We start from the raw sequence: 19,593 nt of genomic DNA, 5'->3' as shown, positions 1-19,593 counted from the left end.
CGTCAGTGCATGGCCTCCTCTTTTGCCACGAGACCACTCTCAGAGCGAAAGAGCAATACCTCATATTCCGGCTGGGCAGCCTCCAACCTGATGGCATCAATTTTGATTCCTCCTTCTGGTAAAAATTTCCCTCCCCCTTCCCTCTTCTTCTATTCATCACTCTGGCCTTTTACCTCTTCTCATCTGCCAATCACGTTGCCCCAGTGCTCCTCCTTCTAGTCTACTTTCCTCTCCCATCAAATTCCTTCTTCCCCAGCCACTTGGCTTTACCTATCATCTTCTAGCTAACCTCCTTTCCCACCCCCACCTTTTATATTCTAAAATTTTCCCCCTTCCTTTCCAGTCCTGAAGAAGGGCCTCAGCCCGAGACATCGATTGTTTATTCATTTCCATAGATGCTGCCTGACCTGCTAAATTCCTCCAGCATTTTTTTGTGCACTACTATACCAGACAAATCAGCAGCACACTTTTTTTTTTAAGGATGAACTTCAACTCTTTGGAAAATGATTCAGGTTATTTTTAAATCCCAGCATATTGAGGTTAATGTGATAGTTAATGAGTTAATTACCAAGTGTCAACACCTGAGCATCAGATAATATAAAACAAGACAAAGGATGCCCTTGGATAAAAACTAGTACAAAAGCCCAAAACTTTTGTTTTCAGAAATCCTGTTGTGGAGGGGGAAAATCTCTTATGGGCTTCAAATGAAAAATCTCAACCAATTATGCAGACGTCAGGTAAACAATTTTCGCTCAATAATGAACGGTACAGAATAGAGGCGATAGACTAAATTAGATAAATACTGATTTGGACAAATGAGGGTATTTAGCTGTATGAGGTACTTACAGACACACTATTCAAATGCAAGAACCAACTTTAAGACAACCACAAATAACACTGGACAACCAAGATTTTGTTTCCTGAATACCTTTGGGTGCATCTTAAGGATTCAGGGCTAATATTCATGAAAATCACCATGAAATTTCCCTATCATATACCATTTTTGTTTTAAATCACCTACATTTGTTATTTCAATTCTTAATTCAAGTCAATTAAAATGTTGTCAACAATGTAAGCTGAGAAGTTTTTTCTTAAGGCATGCCTGTGCATGTTTAGGCAGGCTGCAGGGCAGGACAGGACAGGTTTTTAGAAAGGCTATACAAGCATCTCACATACATCGTTCTTTGCACTGCGTTTGCATGTATATTGGTTTGCGATCACATTGATGCGCATGCTTTGCTCGCACAGCAGAGGTCAGGTAAACAGTTTTACATAGCATATTGTGTGTACTCTTTATAATAAAGTAATTGTATTTTCAGCAGCAAAGTGACTTGCCAATTTTGCAACAGCCGCAATACTCTGTTATATTTGTGGCGAGTATAAGCTTAAATCTCAAAGATGGAGCACAACTTCTCTTATTAAGAAAGTCTATGAGCTCTAATCTGGGTGTAAAATTGGCGACAAGACAAAGCCTGGGCTACTCATATTTGCTGCGCAATAGGCACTGCTGATCTTAGAGCTTAACTCAGAGGTACTTAGAAGTCAATGCTATTCACTGTCCCAATAATATGGCAAGAACAGAAAGGTCATGTGACAGACTATTACTTCCATCTGACCAGTGTGTGTGGTTTCTCTGCTAAAACCAAGAAATCCATTGAATACCCCAATCTCCCTTAGCCATGAGACCTGTGCTGCACGACGATAATCTTCGAATACTGAAGCCACCAGAGACATGATTCTAGAGGAGGCAGACGAAGATGCCGTGATGCACAAGTCAAGAATGGAAATAGACACTGATACAGATTTTGAACCCTTTATATCGAGTGAGCCTCATCTGATAACTCAATCCGAGTTAAATGACCTGGTCAGAAACCTGGGCATGTCAAAGGCAAAAGCAGAATTACTGGGTTCAAGACTGCAAGGATGGAATCTGCATCACCAGGCACAAAAAAATTCCGTGAAGGATTTCAATATTTAAGACGGATGTTTCCAAGAATAAATGATGCCAAGATTAAGGCAGGCATTTTTGTTGGCCCACAAATTACACAGATCATCAATGACAGGCAATCTACAGAACTTCCAGTGGGACCAGAGAAAATCACATGGAAGGCATTCAAGAATGCTGTTGAAAATTTTCTTGGCATCAAACTACATGCTGCTGGTTGACAACATGCTTCAACCATACAAAACCATGAACTGCAACATAGTCATAGTCATACTTTATTGATCCCAGGAGGAAATTGGTTTTCGTTACATGTCACTAAAGATTCATTTTCTGCATTCCCATAGAGACTTCTTTCCTGCAAATCTTGGCACTGTCAGTGACGAACATGGTGTAAGGTTTCACCAGGACATTGCAGTCATGGAGAAACCGTACCAGGGCAACTGGAATCCATCAATGCTGGCTGATTATTGTTGGACACTTAAGTGAGAAGCCTCAGCCCAGACTATAAGTGAAAATCAACTAAACATTTTTCACTTAGATGAACTATTGCAGAGTGTCAGCACAGTTATGCAATTAAACACATTATATTTAAATTTCTTGTTTCTCCAAATTCGTATGTGATACAAGTACTCTGAAATTATATGTGTTCAGCTTCAAGTGGTCCATCATAAACAAAAAAAATTCTGAAGCAACACTTAAAAAAAAAATTGCTGTCCAATGTAATCAGTCAAGCATAACAGGATGTCTTAATACATGACACACAGGTAGTGTACAAGTTGATAACTAATCTGGACAAAAAAATCTCCTTACACCCATCAACAGCACAAGGGTTAGCATTCTGCTTTGAATTTTAAAATATATTGTTAATGTTAATTAAACATTAACACACAACAAAAACCTTCACGTGGTTCCATCGCTTCCATCTGCCTTAAAACTGGGTATGTGCTGAATGTCCTACCTCTACATACAATGCTTAGTTTAAGTTATAGGAAATAATTGAGCCTTTTGCTCATAACAGTTGATAACCTGAAACTGACAAGTGAACAATACAGCAATGAGTGTAATACAAGGACATGCCTGGTGTAATACTCTGCAGCTTACCTCGAAGTAATCACTAATTTTATGTCCCCTTGGATTGCCTTTGCCTACAATGAAACAATGAAGTATTAGCAACAAGATAAAAGAATTCTTTGAAGTTGAGAGTTGAAGATCTATTTTCCCCACTCTTCTGAATATGAAACAGCAAAAAAAATCTATCTGTACAAATGTACTGCAACTTGAACTTCTCCAATAATCCACGATCCAACTATTTGGAAATGTGAATGGTTCAGCATCTGACTCATTATGTCATATTTCTTGCACTTCCTTTCTACTCATTCAATCATGATCCTCGGGAAAATTTATCGCAATATTGTCCAGCATCTAGAAAAAAAACTAATTAAAATTGAATTTGGGTATAAAGCAAAATCATATCCAATAGGCCGGAAAATTTGTCAGTCCAGTAGCAAAGTCCCAAATGTGCCAGATAATCAAGTTTATTATGGAGCGTATGTAGTGTCCAGGGAGGGGTAGCATCTCTGGTGAATGGGGCTTGTCACTCACCTTTAGGCCGCACCGGACACTCAGCTCTCACCTGTGGCATAAGTAGCTGTTTGCATGCGGCAGCAACCACATCTTGGTACACCGCTTTGAAAGGTGGGCTAAACAAGGTGAGGGCAGCTGGTGGTCTCATGTGATGTCAGCTCCAGCGGACTGGGCAGATGAGAGCAACAATGAGATCCAACAGCCAGGAAGGCAGGTCATGAGGAGCGAAGCGCATGACAAGGCACAAACTTAGTCATAGGCATCCACCGCAACCAAGGAAGACCCCAGTTGTGACAACTAGACCCAGATTTTCAACCCTAAGAGATTATGCAGGAACTGGGTTTTGGTGCTAATTGGAGATTTTGGCTGCAGGAAGGAATAGTGGAAACATGAAGAATCTCAAAGACTGAGATTTCTGTATATCGTTGATGTTTTAAGATTTAAGATTTTTTAAAAGGCAACAGCATAACACTAGATTAATTGATTAGCTTCATTCAGCAACTGAGGGACAATTGCCTGAATAACCACCTTCCCTGTATTCAAATAGCCACTTGTATTTAAAAAGCTATTCCCCAGTTGTTTTGAACATGGCAGTATCCTAAATATTTGTTTCGCAGTTCTGTAAAACACATCTGGACTTCCTTTACAAAGTTAAAAAGGTAGTAAGTATGAATCATGTGAACAAGCAGCATCTGAAAAAAATATTCCAATTAAATAAACCTCAGAAATTGAAGTGACTTAAATGCAAACAAAAGGCTACATTTGGGCAACCCACTGAAAACACATCTTCAAAACAATTGTCTTTTTCACAAGAAGTCCACTGGTTTCCAAATACAGCACATTCTCTGAAATCCAACAGTAACAGTACTGTTATATCTAAAAGGAATGTTTCCAGCAGAAAAATAACTGACCTTGATTGGCATCATTGTAAGAATCTGCCTTTCTCTTCCTTCCACGTTGATCATTTTGTTTCTTCTCTGGTGTCTAGAGATGAGAAAAAAAATACTCAAAGAAAAAAAATTCCTGATCTGTAAAATTCAATGAGCTACACAAGTTTTTAAGATAACCATTCCATGTGCTCTTGGAGAAAGGAGAAGATGAGAGTGAAGTTAGGTAAGATTTTGTCCCACTGTCCAGTGACTTGTACATCTTGACCCATCTGACTCACTATCTTGGATCACCAGATAAACAGAATTCCCCTTCTGCTTATACAGCTCAGACAGCAAGCAGTCTCTTCCAGATGTTTTATTAGAGTCAAAGGAATAGACGGAGCCATTCAGGTCCAACAGGAATCACATTTCCATGATACAGGACAGGAAGTTCTGGGAGGCTGTGCTGTCTGTGACCTTTCTGTTGCACAGACCAGCATAGAAGGATCTGCAGATCCTTAATATGCCTGTGAAGATGCTATTGAATGGTCATCTTCCTTAAGGTTGTGGATCACAGAGCTCCTTCTGTGAACCTTTAGGAAGTGTAAGCACATCTTATCCTGTGCCATGGTGCAAACGCTGGACTGGAAGGTGAACCTGGAGGATGCAGTAGTGAAGAACTGGACTTGTTGGACTTTCACCTCTCATAGTTCCTCCCTCACATATACACTCCCTTGACTCCAGAAGATGCTGCAACTCTCTCTGGAATTTGCACAGTTCTGTCTGACCCTACCTTGCTTTCTGAACCCCTTTGCAGATGGAGAACCTCAATGTCTCCTTGGTCACTTCCCACCTGTGCACAGGGTAATTAAAGAGGGACTTCATGTCCCCCTGCCAACCTTCTGGTCCTCCTGTAGGTGATAGGAGGCAGAGATCAGGGAAGAACACTAGCTTCATGGTGATCTGACCATGATGGGCTTCAACACGAAGAGGAAGTCAATCCAGGAGCAGGCTGAGATGTACAATTACGACCAGGTGGGTTGTGGCTGCACTCTACCTGCAGAGGTATTGAAGACATTGTGCAGTTTGGCTATTTTAACCGTTTCCATTAGGAATCTGGAGGTGCCGTCACACTGCCGGATTGATCCAGCCACATTGATGATACAGTTGAATTCACCAACCAGAGCGACCAGCCAGGACGGTGAGAGCTGCTGGAAGGCAGTCAGCTGCTCGCTCTGCATGAGTACATGTTATTTGCAGAGCACAGTATTTCAGTATATTACGTCTGCCATGAGGAGACTCATCGCAACCACCTCTGACTAGGGTGGTTGAGAGTTGCCTCCCTGCAGCAGAATCACCAGGCCAGAAGCATGACAGTTACTGACACACCCCGCCCCAACCACACAGACAAACTGTGGAACTACAATGCGACCACCTCAGTTAGTTGCAAAGATGTGGTAGCTCGCACTTCTGTAAGTTCACAACAGCCTTGACCTCGGTAAGATATTTGCAAGGCATTGCACAGTGCCCTTCATACTGCTGAAGTTTAAAAATGCTAGTTTTATCACCTTAATTGAGTACTGCAATCAGTGTTCTTGTCCACTTTCACTCAGTTTGATGTGTTATGCCTATAGCCTTGATAAACTGCCTCACTATTTGTGGGCTCAGGTACTGAGAATGGTCCTTCCCCAGCTGTGGCGATGCTGGTGGTGTGCCTAGGGACAAGCTGGTCTGTGGTCCTGTTCCAATGTATTGCTCTGGTTAACCAACACCATCCACCTCTCTAAGCTGGGGTGCATCAGGTGCAGTTCTCCCAAAGCCGGAGGTGACAGCTCCTGCTCTGCTCCCGGTCTCCCAGAGCTGGGAGGCAGAGGCTTCTGTACAATTCCCAGACTCCAGAGCTGCTATGTATTAGAGTCTGTATTGCTCCCAGTCTCCTGGAGCTGGGGGCTGATAGCCTATGTTGCTCCTGGTCTCCCAGAGCTAAGAGATGGTGGACAGAATTTCTTCCATATCCATATTTGGTTGTTGACTCCCTTCCCACTTTGGTGCTTCCTCTATGCACGTCATCAGCTTCCCGTATTTGCTTCATCTTCCGACAATTAGAGGCTGCTGGCATCTATCTGCTGTCCTGTCCTTTTCTTCCCATTCCTTTTACTCTCAGGAGCCCATTGTCTCTTGGATGGTGTCTTCTGGGCTTCCTTTTCACCACCCACCATTGTTTTCGTCTCTCTGTCCTCCCCCGCCCCTCCATTGATTCCTCCTTGTCTAGGGTGATCGAGAAGTGCTTGGTCTGATGGCCTTTCTGATTGCACTGAAGACTACACTGCATTGGACCACCAGGTGTCCAGACTGGGGCTTACCAACAATCCTGCATCAACTTCTGCCATCCCACCATGTTCTTGAAGGTGACATTAAAGAAGCTGTTACTGGTGAAGTCTTAGACTCAGAAGATGTCTTTTATTTTGAACTCTCAACACTCCAAGCAGGACCTTGCCAATGAAAGTCCCTGACAAAGGGATTCTACTCGTTGAGGTCCTTCACTGCCAACCTGACAGTATTTCGGATCCCAGTCCTCCTGCCGATGCACGCATAGCTGCAGCGATCCAGAATGAATTTGAACATTGAATACTGAAAAGGGGTGTTAGATTAGCTTCCCCAATCAGCATGAGGATCGAACTCTATGCCAGAAAGTTACGTTTTCCCACTTGGTCGCAAAAAGAGTCTCTCATGTCTTCCATCTTCAGTGTCCAAAAATCTACAAGTCAGCCCCACAGAAACTACACTTGATCTTAGCCAAAAGGTTTACCCCATTACTGGAAGAAGCTGAATATCTTGTGTTTTTCCACTCTGGCACCAACTCCTCTTTCAGATAATGGCTCCAGTGAGCCACTAGGTTAGTGACCAAACAGATTTCAAAAGAAGCCACACACCAAAAAGAAACACATAGATAATAGGTGAAGTTCACAGCCAATATATGTTTACCCTTGATAAGATTTGACTGTACTCATGCAAGATTCTTTTACTTTTTAGGACCAGGTGATTTTAGTCTCACACTGGACTAGTTTCTTGGCAATATGATAAATCAATGTGTGATCTTAAGAGTCTGTTGAACACAAGAGCCCCAAAAATTAAACACCTTTTACTTTTCTATGTAAGAAAGAATCAATGTATCAAACAAAGCATCCACGATACACAAATACTAACCTCTGATTCCTTGTCACTTAGCGATCCCAAGCTACACAAGCTCTGATTGGATGACTCGTTGACTGGCATCTACAAAAAAGAAGAGTGGTGATTTCTTTACCTCCCTTAATAACCAAAGTCCATCTAACACCAACATTTTACAAGGATTATATGCTGCAAATGTATCTCATTAGGAAAATTAACTAATGGCCAGCACAAACAACTATTCAATACACTACTTTTAGAAAGGCAGAAGAACCTGCCAAGTGGTTCCAGTATTTACCTCAAGGGATTGGCCATTCAGGTCAAAGACAACGAGGAACTACTTGACTTGGAAGTAGTGAGTTTTTGAAACTTTCAACCCAAGAGTACGGTGGAGGCCCAGCTGCTGAGTATACTTTGATAGAACTTTAGATATTAAAAGGTGTCAAGGGTTAAGGGATCAGTGCAGGAAAGTGATATGGAGCCAAAAGATTAAATGAATGATGCAGCAGGTACGGAAGGACCAGTGGCCTGCACTACTCCTTTTGGTCCCTATACACACACTGTACAACCAGATCAAAAATGGAAAACAGGAACCCACGAGTCAAAACATGAATGAAAAGTCTACTATTCTCTGCCTATAGCTGGTTTCCACAAGAAAAATACAATACCACATGACATGATCAAATGAAAAGGCCATTATAAAAGTAATCAACAGCATCACTGCATCCAATGCCCATGAAAGCTTTAATCTTACCTGGTTTTACATTTTAAAGAAAACGGCAGATTCATAGCAGTTGACTGGCGACTGCACTTCACAATGTTCTAGCATTTCAGTCAAACCGTAAAGACCTGAGTTAAGTGCACTGTAAGCAAATAATCCTTTGAGTCAATACTGCCCAAGCTTCCAGACATGCATCTGAGGACATATGCCAAAAATCTGGGAGAAATGACCCACAATTAGCCTGTTAAAGGCCTCTCAAGCATACTGATGGGATTGTACCTCTCAGTTAATATCCCATAGCAATACAGTATTATCATAGCCAAGTTATCATGTGGCACTGGAGGTGGAGACCAGCAAGGTACTGTTGAGGGGGATTGGTCTTGATATTCCAAGTATCATTTCCTTGATCTCATGGCAACATGTCAAAGTGCAGTAAACATCCGACCAATTATGACACACCTTCACCTGATGAACCAGTATTCCTCCACATTAAGCATAGTCTGAAAGAGGCAGTTGCAAAGCAGCAGTTTTCCAACAAGATATCACAATAATTGAATAAGCTGATGAAGTTCTGAACACAGCCATCTGACCAGGCCTGCAGCATGTGTTGAGAACCCAAGGAGAAAACCCTACTTGAAGTGATCCTCATCAAGATACACATCACAACATATCATTTCAATGTAATGGCGACTAATGACCTTTACATAGTGCACGTGGAGAGAAAAATCCACATCTTCACACGTAGGGGACTCTCCAGAGAGTTCATAGCACTATCTCCCCCCACAAAGGAGCAATACCAGACATTGCTCACGTAACCATTAAACCATGAACTAACTCAACCTGTGCACACGAGAGTATGCCAGAAGCAACATGAATAATTAGAATTAAGAATCTTAGTGTCCGGAGACAAACCTAGCACAAAAAGATGGTTGAAATTTTTGGGAGTCTAGTCATCCTTCCAGGAATTCCTAAATACAACCAACTACCTTTGTTCACCAATGGCCTTTGCTCCAAAATAAAGTCAGACATGATAAATTTATTGACGTTTGCAGACTCAGTTCATAGTTACTCAAGCTGATGAAGCAAACTATTCAACAACACCCAAACAACATGCTGTGGTGAGTTGTACCAATACTGTTAAATTTGAAAGCTGTGGGTTAAAGTTTCAGTCCAAGGATTTAAACACAAATCTTGGCTTTCGTGCAATAATAAGGCAGAGTTACACTAGTAAAAGTCTCATTTTTCAATCACTGCTTTCTTGAGTGGATGTAAAGGATTAATTGGCACAAATTTCAAAGAAAATCAGGCAAGCTGGCTGTTAGTTTTATCCACCAATCAACACCATTAAAACAGCTTATTTAGTTATTAACAGATTGTTTATCAGAGCTTGCTATGTTTCTTACATTACCTCAGTGACTATGCTATAACATATGCTTCACTGGTTGCAATCACATCCCAAAGTTCAATGGGATTACCAATTGAACTTAATACTCCACTATTATTCCTTTTGGGGAATTGTGTGGAGAGGTGTTGCTATTATCACCACCAACCAGAAAGTTAATTGCAGTAATCACGTAAAAGGTGTAATGCCCTGGTTCATATTTTTACTGTTATGCTGTATGTATTTCATTTAGCAGTTCTATAAGAGCAGTCTGTTCTGTTTACAGCTTGTTTGTCCTATTGTTGAAGATAAAAGATGAGGAGAAATGTGTCATAGGATAGTCAAATTAAGGGGAGATTTCTCTGGTGAGGGACAGTAAGGTTGGGCTTGGGCTTGTGTTTGGCAGGAGATGGAGAGAGAATACACTGTGGAGAACCAGTCGTACCAGACGATCTGGTGGGGAGACCCATTTGTTCGAGGTGGATTGCGAGCAAAGTTTGGAAGGTGGTGTGCGCTTCCATGTTGACCAAGGGCCCAGTGTGCGAGTGATGGAGAATTTCAAGATGAGCACCAACTTGTGCATATTTGACTGTTTAATTAGAATGGGCCCTTTTTGTTATTCTTCATTTACTCTTTAGTTAAGATTCACAAATATAATTCCTTTAACCCTATACAGTGTACTGTCTGTTATTTCGTGGCACTAATTTGTCACAGGGTAGCAAATTACACAGCATCCACACAAACCGGGGTGGGATGATCTGTCTCAATCTCACGAGTTTGGCACAGACAAGGAAACCAGGGTGTTTCAAAGGCAAAGTTATAAGAACAGGACAAAGGATGCATATTAGCAGTATATTTTTTACTCAACTCCATCATCTACAAGGAACTTAATGAGATGCAGCTCCAACAATATTCAAAGTTATCATCCAACCAAGGAATCCTGCTTGATTAGTGTAGTACACACAAAATGCTGGAGGATTTCAGCAGGTCAGGCAGCATCGATGGAGAGGAATAGAGTTGATGTTTTGAGTCAAGCCCCTTCATCAGGACTACATAATTAGTACCTCATGGTGGTGGTGGCATCCGTTAGTCTCGCGAGACCATGGATCTGCCCCTGGAAAGTCTTGCTTCAGTCTGTGTTGGTAGAGCAGCGTCTGTTGTGGCTGTAGAGTCCCACACGGGAGTGATAATCTCAGCTGCAGCAACTACACTTGAAGGCACTGTCCTCCAGTGTTGTCTTGGTGCTGTTTTTTTTTTTCGGCGAGTGTGCTTTTCTTCAGCAGCAGCCTCAGCTTCTCTTCTCCTCTTTTTAGACCTCTGCGTAGTTCCAGCCCCCAGCAAGAGCGATCGCTTGCAATGTCCTTCCACCTCTCAACGTTCATGTTCAGTGACTTCATGTCTCTCTTGCAGACATCTTTGAAACGATGCTTGCTGGAGGCCAGTTCCCCGTACAGCAGGTCTTTCGGGATCCTCCCCTCTGTCATGCGGTGTATGTGGCCCAGCCAGCGGAGACGGCGTTGTTGGAGCAGAGTCAAGAGGCTGGGTATCTGGGCGCAGGCCAGGACCTCATTGTTGGTGACTTGTTCAATCCACTTGATGTCCAGGATGCGTCTCAGGCTGCGAAGGTGGAAGGCGTCGAGACGCCGCTCTTGTCTGTAGTAGAGGCTCCAGGTCTCGCTGCCATAAAGCAGTGTGCTGAGGACGCAGGCCCTGTAGACTGCAACTTTGGTGTGCGTCGTCAGCTTTCTGTTCTCCCAGACACTCTTTGTCAGCCTGGTGAATGTTGAGGCTGCTTGTCCGATCTGACTGTTGATCTCGGGGTCTAGGGAGAAGCTGTCCGTGATGGTGGAGCCAAGGTATGTAAACTCGTGAACTACCTCCAGCTCGTAGTTGTTTATGGTAATGGCGGGGGGGGGTGCTCAATGCCTTGGCCCAACATGTTGGTCTTCTTCAGGCTGATGGTCAAGCTGAAGTCCTGGCAGGCTCTTGAGAAGCTGTCCATGAGGCGTTGCAGTTGCTCTTCAGAGTGTGTTGCCAGTGCCGCGTCGTCTGCAAACAACATGTCCCTGATGAGTACTTCACGAACCTTGGTTTTCACCCTCAGCTGGGACAGACTGAACAGCCTCCCGTCCAACCTGGTGTGGAGATAGACACCATCAGTTGATGTTCCAAAGGCGTGCTTCAGCATGACTGCGAAGAAGATGCCGAACAGGGTGGGGGCAAGCACACAGCCCTGCTTCACTCTGCCGCGGATGTTGAAGGCCTCCGAAGAAGAGCCGTCAAGCTGAACGATGCCCTTCACGTCTGTGTGGAATGACTGAACTATCCTGAGGAGCCTTGGGGGACAACCAATCCTGGCAAGGATTTCGAACAGGCTGCCTCTGCCCACAAGGTCGAAGGCCTTCGTGAGGTCAATGAAAGCGACATAGAGTGGTTGTCTTTGCTCTCTGCATTTCTCTTGTAGCTGTCGAAGGGAGAAGATCATGTCGATTGTGGAGCATTCTGACCTGAAACCACACTGAGACTCGGGATATATCCTTTCAGCTATTTTCTACAGTCTGTTATGGACCATGCAGGCAAAGACCTTCCCAATGATGCTCAGCAAGGAGATTCCCCTGTAGTTGTTACAGTTGTTTCTGTCCCCTTTGTTCTTATATATGGTGACAATGTTGCAGTCTCTCGTCTTGTGGCACTGCTCCCTCTATCCAGCACTGGCACAGTAGTTCGTGCAGGTGGTTTAGCAGGACGCCCTTTGCGCATTTGATGGCCTCTGGTGGAATACCATCCAATCCTGGTGCCTTCCCAGTGGGCAGGCTTTACTCAGCTTTTCGGCAGTCAGCAATGCATCCAGTTCCTCCATGACAGGCAGGCATTCCACGGCGTCTAGCGCGCTGTCCGAGATGCTGTTTTCTCTGGAGAAGAGTTCAGAGTAATGCTCCACCCATCTCTCCATCTGCTTGCCTTTGTCATTGATGGTCTCGCCTGTTATGGTTTTCAATGGTGCTGTCTTGCTCTGGGTTGGCCCGATGGCTTTCTTGATCCCCTCGTACACTCCATGGATGTTGCCTGTGTCAAATGATGACTGAATGCTTTCGCATAGTTGTAGCCAGTAGTCATTTGCACAGCGTCTGGCTGTTTTCTGGGCCTTGCTTCTTGCTGTCCCTTAGCACTTGCAGTGTTGCCTGGGTGGGTTGGCGTTTGTGCTCTAGTATTGCAACACACTTTACCTCAATGACAGCCAGCAGTGAGCTTACTTGAGCTCACTTCAAACCAGTCCTGTGTCTTGCCCCGTTTCTTCCCAAAGGCCTTGAGTGCAGTGCTGCGGATAGTGTCCCTGAGAGAGTCCCACCTCTGCTGAACATTTACTACTGGTGGGTCTGCAAGGAGAGCATCCTCCAGTGACTTGATGAACTCTGCAGCTTTGTCTGGGTGTTGCGTCTTACTGGCATCGATGCGCTGCTTGCCTGGAGGCTTGGCGTACTGCATCTTCTTTGGCTGAAGTCTGATCTTGCAGCAAACCAGAGAGTGATCCGTGTCACAGTCGGCACTCTGAAAGGAGCAAGTATGAGCATGTTTCTCAGGTGACGGCGTCTTGTGATTATCAGGTCTAGCTGGTGCCAGTGTTTGGAGCGGGGATGCCGCCAGGACACTTTGTGCTGAGGTTTGGTCTGGAAGTAGGTGTTGGTGACACACAATTCATGGAGCATGCAAAGCTCAAGCAGTCGTTGCCTGATGTCATTCATGCTGCCAATCCCATACCGCCCCAGGCAGCTTGGCCAGGAGTCGTAGTCGGCGCCCACTCTGGTGTTGAAGTCGCCAAGTAGCAGCAATTGTTCCTGACTTAGGATCTCCTGTATCATCATTGAGAGCTGGTTGTAGAACTCGTCCTTTGTGTCTTGTGTAGAGTAGAGGGTTGGGGCATAGACGCTGACAAGGTTGACAGGTCCGTTGGATGCTGGAGTCAAAGTGAGAAAATCTGCTCCATCCTTTTCTTGCTCGGCTCTACCATCTTCAGCAGCGAGAAAGACCCTGTCATCAAGAACACCCAGCTGGATGTGAGATCAGGCAGGAAGTGGTCAGCCCGTGTAGCAGTTGATGAGGCAGAGTCTAGATTGAAGCACAAGGAGACGGTTGGGGCTATCCAGCTAGGCCGCCAGGGACTTGGATGGACAACCCACAAGTGGTGGTCATCTTCTACAGGTAAGGAGCGCGGTGAGCTTGTAACACAAGAAATACGAGAGGTAGAAAAGGAGAAGAGGTTAACTAAGACAGCTGGCCTGGCCAAACAAGGTGCTTGGACCCGGTGGGAAAGTGTTGAACAACAACACCTATCTTGGATTGTTCTGCGGCAGATGGAACCGCTCCGCATTTATTTATTTTTTTTTATGCAGAGCAGCGTACGATATGCTCCCAACACCTGCCAACCTCAGCACCTGGTATGAAGATAAGACAGACAGGTGTGCTGCTTGTGGTGAGGAGGGAACACTTCAACATATCTTGAGTGCATGCAGAGTCAATCTTTCCAGCGGCATGTACACTTGGAGACATAACAACGTTCTCAAAGTTGTAACAGAAGCGGTTGAGCAGAGAGTACTGCAGCACAACTTATCTCATGTCCCATGCTGCACAGAACATCGCATATCATTTGTGAAAGAAGGCTCCAAGTCAAGGGTGTACAGCATAGGCTCACGATCAAGCATACTTTCTTCAGCCAATGATTGGTGTGTCAAGGCTGACCTGGACGGGAAAGGCAGTTTCCCGGAGCAAATAGCTTTCACAAAATTGCGTCCAGATATACTCGTATGGTCTGACACCAGTAGAGAAGCGGTTATTGGTGAACTCACAGTCCGCTGGGAAGACAACATCGATGAAGCCCATGAGCGCAAGTTAACCAAGTATGCAGAGTTAAGATCAGAGTGCAGAGACAGAGGGTGGAAGGTCTCATGCTATCCATTCGAAGTAGGCTGCCGTGGATTTATTGCGTTCACTCTCCAGAAGTGGCTGCGTGACTTTGGCTTCACTAGAAGTGAGATCAAGTCAACCAGCAGGGCTGTAGCTGAGGCAGCAGAGAAAGGATCAGCATGGGTGTGGACCAAGTATATCCAGAGGGGCAGATAGTCAGACAGTGTATAAATATCTTGCAAACCCCTCAGTAGTTGCATAGACACCTGAAGAGTAGACTATCTGTTGGATGGAAGTGACCAACAACTCTGATAGAGGCAGATGCCAAGTTTTTAAGCTCACCAGTGGGAGGTGGTACTTTAGCACTGCTGGCCCACCACCTCGAGGGAGTCTTGATCATAAGCGGGCCGAAACTCCTGAAGACAGGTGGCAGATCAACTGATGATCCCACTGGTGATAGCACAGGACAGTTAACATCTTAGTCCACGTGTATTTTGTAACTCAATTCATGGCAAAGCCGACACCATGCTCTCTGGTCTCGTCTGAGCCCTTCCCCTGCCAGGAGGTATAGTCTCTCTCACGTAGGGTTCCCAACTCTGCGAGACGTGTCCCTTGGAGCATTGTGATGTCCACTTGGAGTCTCAGCAGTTCACTGTTAATCACTGCTGTCTTGTGTGTGTCGCTGATCTCCCAAAGGTCATCTGATTATCCAGTGGTCATGGTCCATATATTCCAGCATCCTAGTCTGAGTGCTGGCTTCTTTCTTTGTCTTCTAGTTGTGCCTGGTGCAGTGTTTACAGTCCGCAGTTCGGGCTACATGTATCCCTAAGCCCCACGCACCCAGTGGAGCAGGCGGTAGCTGTCCAGTGAGACTCGATGGTTTCTCCCTCCGTCGAAAGCAACCCCTGGCGCCTTGCTCTATGCCAATTGAGCGCAAGCTTATAACCGGTAGACTGCTGCTTTCCGTATTGTGCCATTGTGGTGAGGCGACGCTGAAGTATCTTCTCCAGGGCGCAGGCCTGGGCAAGGTTGTGTGAAAGACCGGCAGTTGCCCATGCAGCAAGTCCTCCCTCTCCACGACACCGATGTTGTCCAAGGGAAGGGCAAGGGCCGATACAGCTTGGCACCAGTGTCTTCGCAGGAGTTGCCAGAACAAGGTTGAAGGCAACATCGGACTGCCTTAGGGACTCCAGCTCCGGATTTGTCCTCAAGGTTTACTCCCGAAGCCTTTCCCATGAATGGGTATGGCCGCGAGGCAGCGGGGGTTTGAAATCAGAGTTTTCCCTCTCTTAGGTGAACTGCCTTCCCAGGTTGATGAGCTCCATCTACCCGAAGCACTGGTTTTAAGGTGCCAGGACCCACCTTCACCCCTTCTCCTGTCAGTAGAAACAGTTCCGTCGGGCTTAGAGGCTAAGCCATACGAGAAGGCCAGGAGTTGGACTTCGTTGTCAGAGGCTATTTGAAGCGCGTGCCACGAGAAGCACTTTTAGGTAGTGGAAGCTTGTCCCCACGACCACTCCTCGGCTTGAAAACCTCATCCATCACCTTAAAAATGCAATGCCACCACCATAACTATACTGTACATCACTGACAAGATGGCATGGTAATACTGCAGTACAAGGCTTCATCAGTACTTCAAGTCATGAAATGCCTACAAGATATGTACAGTAAACATATGGAAATACTGCCATCTGTAAACACCCTTAAAAATTGTACATCTTGACACAGTATAACCACCAGCTGGATCAAACTTCTGGCACTGGGCAATGGTGGTCTTTCAAGTGCTGGTTAAAGCCCATGAATAAAATTCCACCAAGGCTGCATTTGTAGCAAATAGAATGCCATTCAGACCTTACATTTTCCAACATTAAGATTATTACTGATTTCCTACCTCTTCCAGTACTATCCATAACTGGCAACTCCCTTGGCGTCTGTTCATTCATTACACAGATTTATGGACAATATCCACAGCCCTCTGTTGAAAGAAATTTCACAAGATTTACCTCCAAGGGGAGAAATTTCTCCCATCTCAGCCTAAATTACCTATCCTTTATTTTGAAACTGTGGCTCATGGTACTAGACTTCTTGCCCTTGGGAAAATGTCTTTCCAATATCTAACCTAACACATCCTTTAGGATTTTTGTATGTTCTGATGAGATCACTCTTCTTTTTTCTGCAAAGAGTCGCTAGCCGCATCCTGACATGCGAACCATGAGTATTTTTCACATTAACCATCACGATCACCAACTACTGCTTCAATTCCATGTCTGATAAAGAAAAGTAGAACACCTACAGCATAATACAGGCCCTTTGACCCACAATGCTGTGCTGAACATGTACTTTAGAAATTATATAGAAACATAGAAAATAGGTGGAGTAGGCCATTCGGTCCTTCGAGCCTGCACCGCCATTCAGTATGATCATGGCTGATCATCCAACTCAGAACCCTGTACCAGCCTTCCCTCCATACCCCCGATCCCCGTAGCCACAAGGGCCATATCTAACTCCCTCTTAAATATAGCCAATGAACTGGCCTCAACTGTTTCCTGTGGCAGAGAATTCCAGAGATTCACCACTCTCTGTGTGAACAAGTTTTTCCTAATCTCGGTCCTAAAAGGCTTCCCCTTTATCTTCAAACTATGACCCTTCGTTCTGGATTTCCCCAATTATCCTCCCGGCTAATGTCCTTCCTTTGTATTGCGTTAATCTCCTCTCTAACCAGCAATGCTACCCCACCTCCTTTTCTTTCATGTCTATCCCTCCTGAATATTGAATATCCCTGAATGTTGAGCTCCCATCCTTGGTCACCCTGGAGCCATGTCTCTGTGATCCCAACTATATCATATTCGTTAATAACAATCTGCACTTATAATTCATCCACCATGTTATGAATGCTCCTTGCACTGACACACAAAACCTTCAGGCTTGCTTTTACAACACTCCTAGCCCTTATACAATTATGTTGAAAAGTGGCCCTTTTTGATTTTTGCCCTGGATTTGCCAGCCTGCCACTTTTACTTTTCACCTTACTACTTTTTGCTTCTACCCTCATTTTACACCCCTCTGTCTCTCTGCACTTGTTCCCATCCCCCTGTTGTGAACTAACTTCCTCTCTCCTAGTCTCTTTAATTTGATTCCCAACCCCTAACCATTCTAGTTTAAAGTCACCTGAGTAGCCCTCGCAAACCTCCCTGCCAGGATATTGGTCCCCCTAGGATTCAAGTGTAACCCGTCCTTTTTGTACAGGTCACACCTGCGCCAAAAGAGGTCCCAATGATCCGAAAACTTGAATCCCTGCCCCCTGCTCCAATCCCTCAGCCACACATTTACTCTCCACCTTGTTGCATTCCTACTCTCACTGTTGCATAGCACAGGCAGTAATCCCGAGATTACTACCTTTGCGGTCCTTTTTCTCAACTCCCTTCCTAGCTCCCTATATTCTTCTTTCAGGACCTCATCCCTTTTCCTACCTATGTCATTGGTACCTATATGTACCACGACCTCTGGCTCCTCACCCTCCCACTTCAGGATATCTTGGACACGATCAGAAATATCCCGGACCCTGGCACCAGGGAGGCAAACTACCATCCGGGTCTCTCGACTGTGTCCACAGAATCACCTGTCTGACCCCCTAACTATCGAGTCCCCTATCACTACTGCCCTTCTCCTCCTTTCCCTACCCTTCTGAGCTACAGGGCCGGACTCTGTGCTGGAGGCACGGCCACTGTCGTTTCCCCCAGGTAAGCTGTCCCCCCTGACAGTACTCAAATAGGAGTAATTATTGTCAAGGGGCACAGCACCAGGGGCACTCTCTAGTACCTGACCCTTCCCCTTCCTAACCGTGACCCATTTGTCTGCCTCCCGTGGCCCCGGTGTGACCACCTGCCTGCAACTCCTCTCTATCAACTCCTCACTCTCCCTGACCAGACGAAGGTCATCGAGCTGCAGCTCCAGTTCCCTAACGCGGTCCCTTAGGAGCTGCACCTCGGCGCACCTGGTGCAGATGTGGACATCCAGGAGGCTTGGAGACTCCAGGACCTCCCACATCCGGCACCGAGAACAACAAGCTGCCCTCACACTCATACTGCCCTTCTCCTCAAATAACAACAAAAAATGAATACCAAACCTTCCTCGCCTCGCCCGTTTCCGCCTAAGCCCGTTGAGCTGAAGCCCTTAAGCCTTCACTCTGCTCCCGGCTCACTCCGCCGCCCACAAACTACGCTGCCCGCTGTACAAGGCTGTGCTCCTTTTAATTTTTCCGCGCTTCACTGCCCGACGTCACACGCCTGCACAGTCCCGCCTCTCTGAACGCCGATGGAAAAAAACCCGAAAAATTCAAAAATGGCTTCCTCTGCACTCTCGCTCTGATTCTCAGACTTCCTTCTCTGAATTACCAAGGCTTTCCCATAGCTCTCCATGTTTCTAAGCTCCATGTACCTATCCAGGAGTCTCTTAAAAGACCCTATCGTATCCGCCTCCACTACCGTCACCGGCAGCCCATTCCATGCACTCACCACTCTCTGCGCAAGAAAAAAAACTTACTCGCAACATCTCCTCTGTACGTACTTCCAGGCACCTTAAAACTGTGCCCTCTCATGTTAGCCATTTCAGCCCTGGGAAAAAGCCTCTGACTATCCACACGATCAATGCCTCTCATCATCTTATACACCTCTATCAGGTCACCTCTCATGCTCTGACTCTCCAAGGAGAAAAGGCCAAGTTCACTCAACCTATTCTCATAAGGCATGCTCCCCAATCCAGGCAACATCCTTGTAAATCTCCTCTGCACCCTTTCTATGGTTTCCACATCCTTCCTGCAGTGAGGTGACCAGAACTGAGCACAGTACTCCAAGTGGGGTCTGACCACGGTCCTAAATAGTTGTAACATTACCTTTCAGCTCTTAACTCAATCCCACGGTTGAAGGTCAATGCACTGTATGCCTTCTTAACCACAGAGTCAACCTGCGCAATGGCTGAGTGTCCTGTGGACTCGGACCCCAAGATCCCTCTGATCCTCTAC

The 19,593-nt window shown here is 45.4% G+C and overlaps 1 protein-coding gene across 15 annotated transcripts in view; it reads right to left on the bottom strand.

Annotated features, from left to right (window-relative positions):
- The window catches only part of tlk2 (tousled-like kinase 2), a 180,041-nt gene that overhangs the window by 104,722 nt on the left and 55,726 nt on the right, over positions 1 to 19,593 (bottom strand). For 9 of the 15 annotated variants that reach the window (XM_063037716.1, XM_063037715.1, XM_063037726.1 and 6 more), the window contains 3 exons: positions 7,606 to 7,674; positions 4,441 to 4,513; positions 3,047 to 3,090 (listed from right to left, as the gene is read on the bottom strand). The exons of 1 other annotated variant lie outside the window; for it this stretch is intronic. In XM_063037716.1, coding sequence (XP_062893786.1) covers positions 3,047 to 3,090; positions 4,441 to 4,513; positions 7,606 to 7,674 — 186 coding nt within the window. Of the gene's footprint in view, positions 1 to 3,046; positions 3,091 to 4,440; positions 4,514 to 7,605; positions 7,675 to 16,464; positions 16,549 to 19,593 lie in introns of those variants that run through there. 5 more of the 15 variants (XM_063037724.1, XM_063037725.1, XM_063037729.1 and 2 more) reach the window with 4 other exon arrangements.

The sequence above is a fragment of the Mobula hypostoma genome, chromosome X1 (assembly GCF_963921235.1).
Source record: "Mobula hypostoma chromosome X1, sMobHyp1.1, whole genome shotgun sequence".
NCBI lineage: Eukaryota > Metazoa > Chordata > Chondrichthyes > Myliobatiformes > Myliobatidae > Mobula > Mobula hypostoma.
The sequence above is the reverse complement of the archived record's forward strand: the minus strand, read 5'-3'. Positions and strand labels throughout refer to the sequence as shown.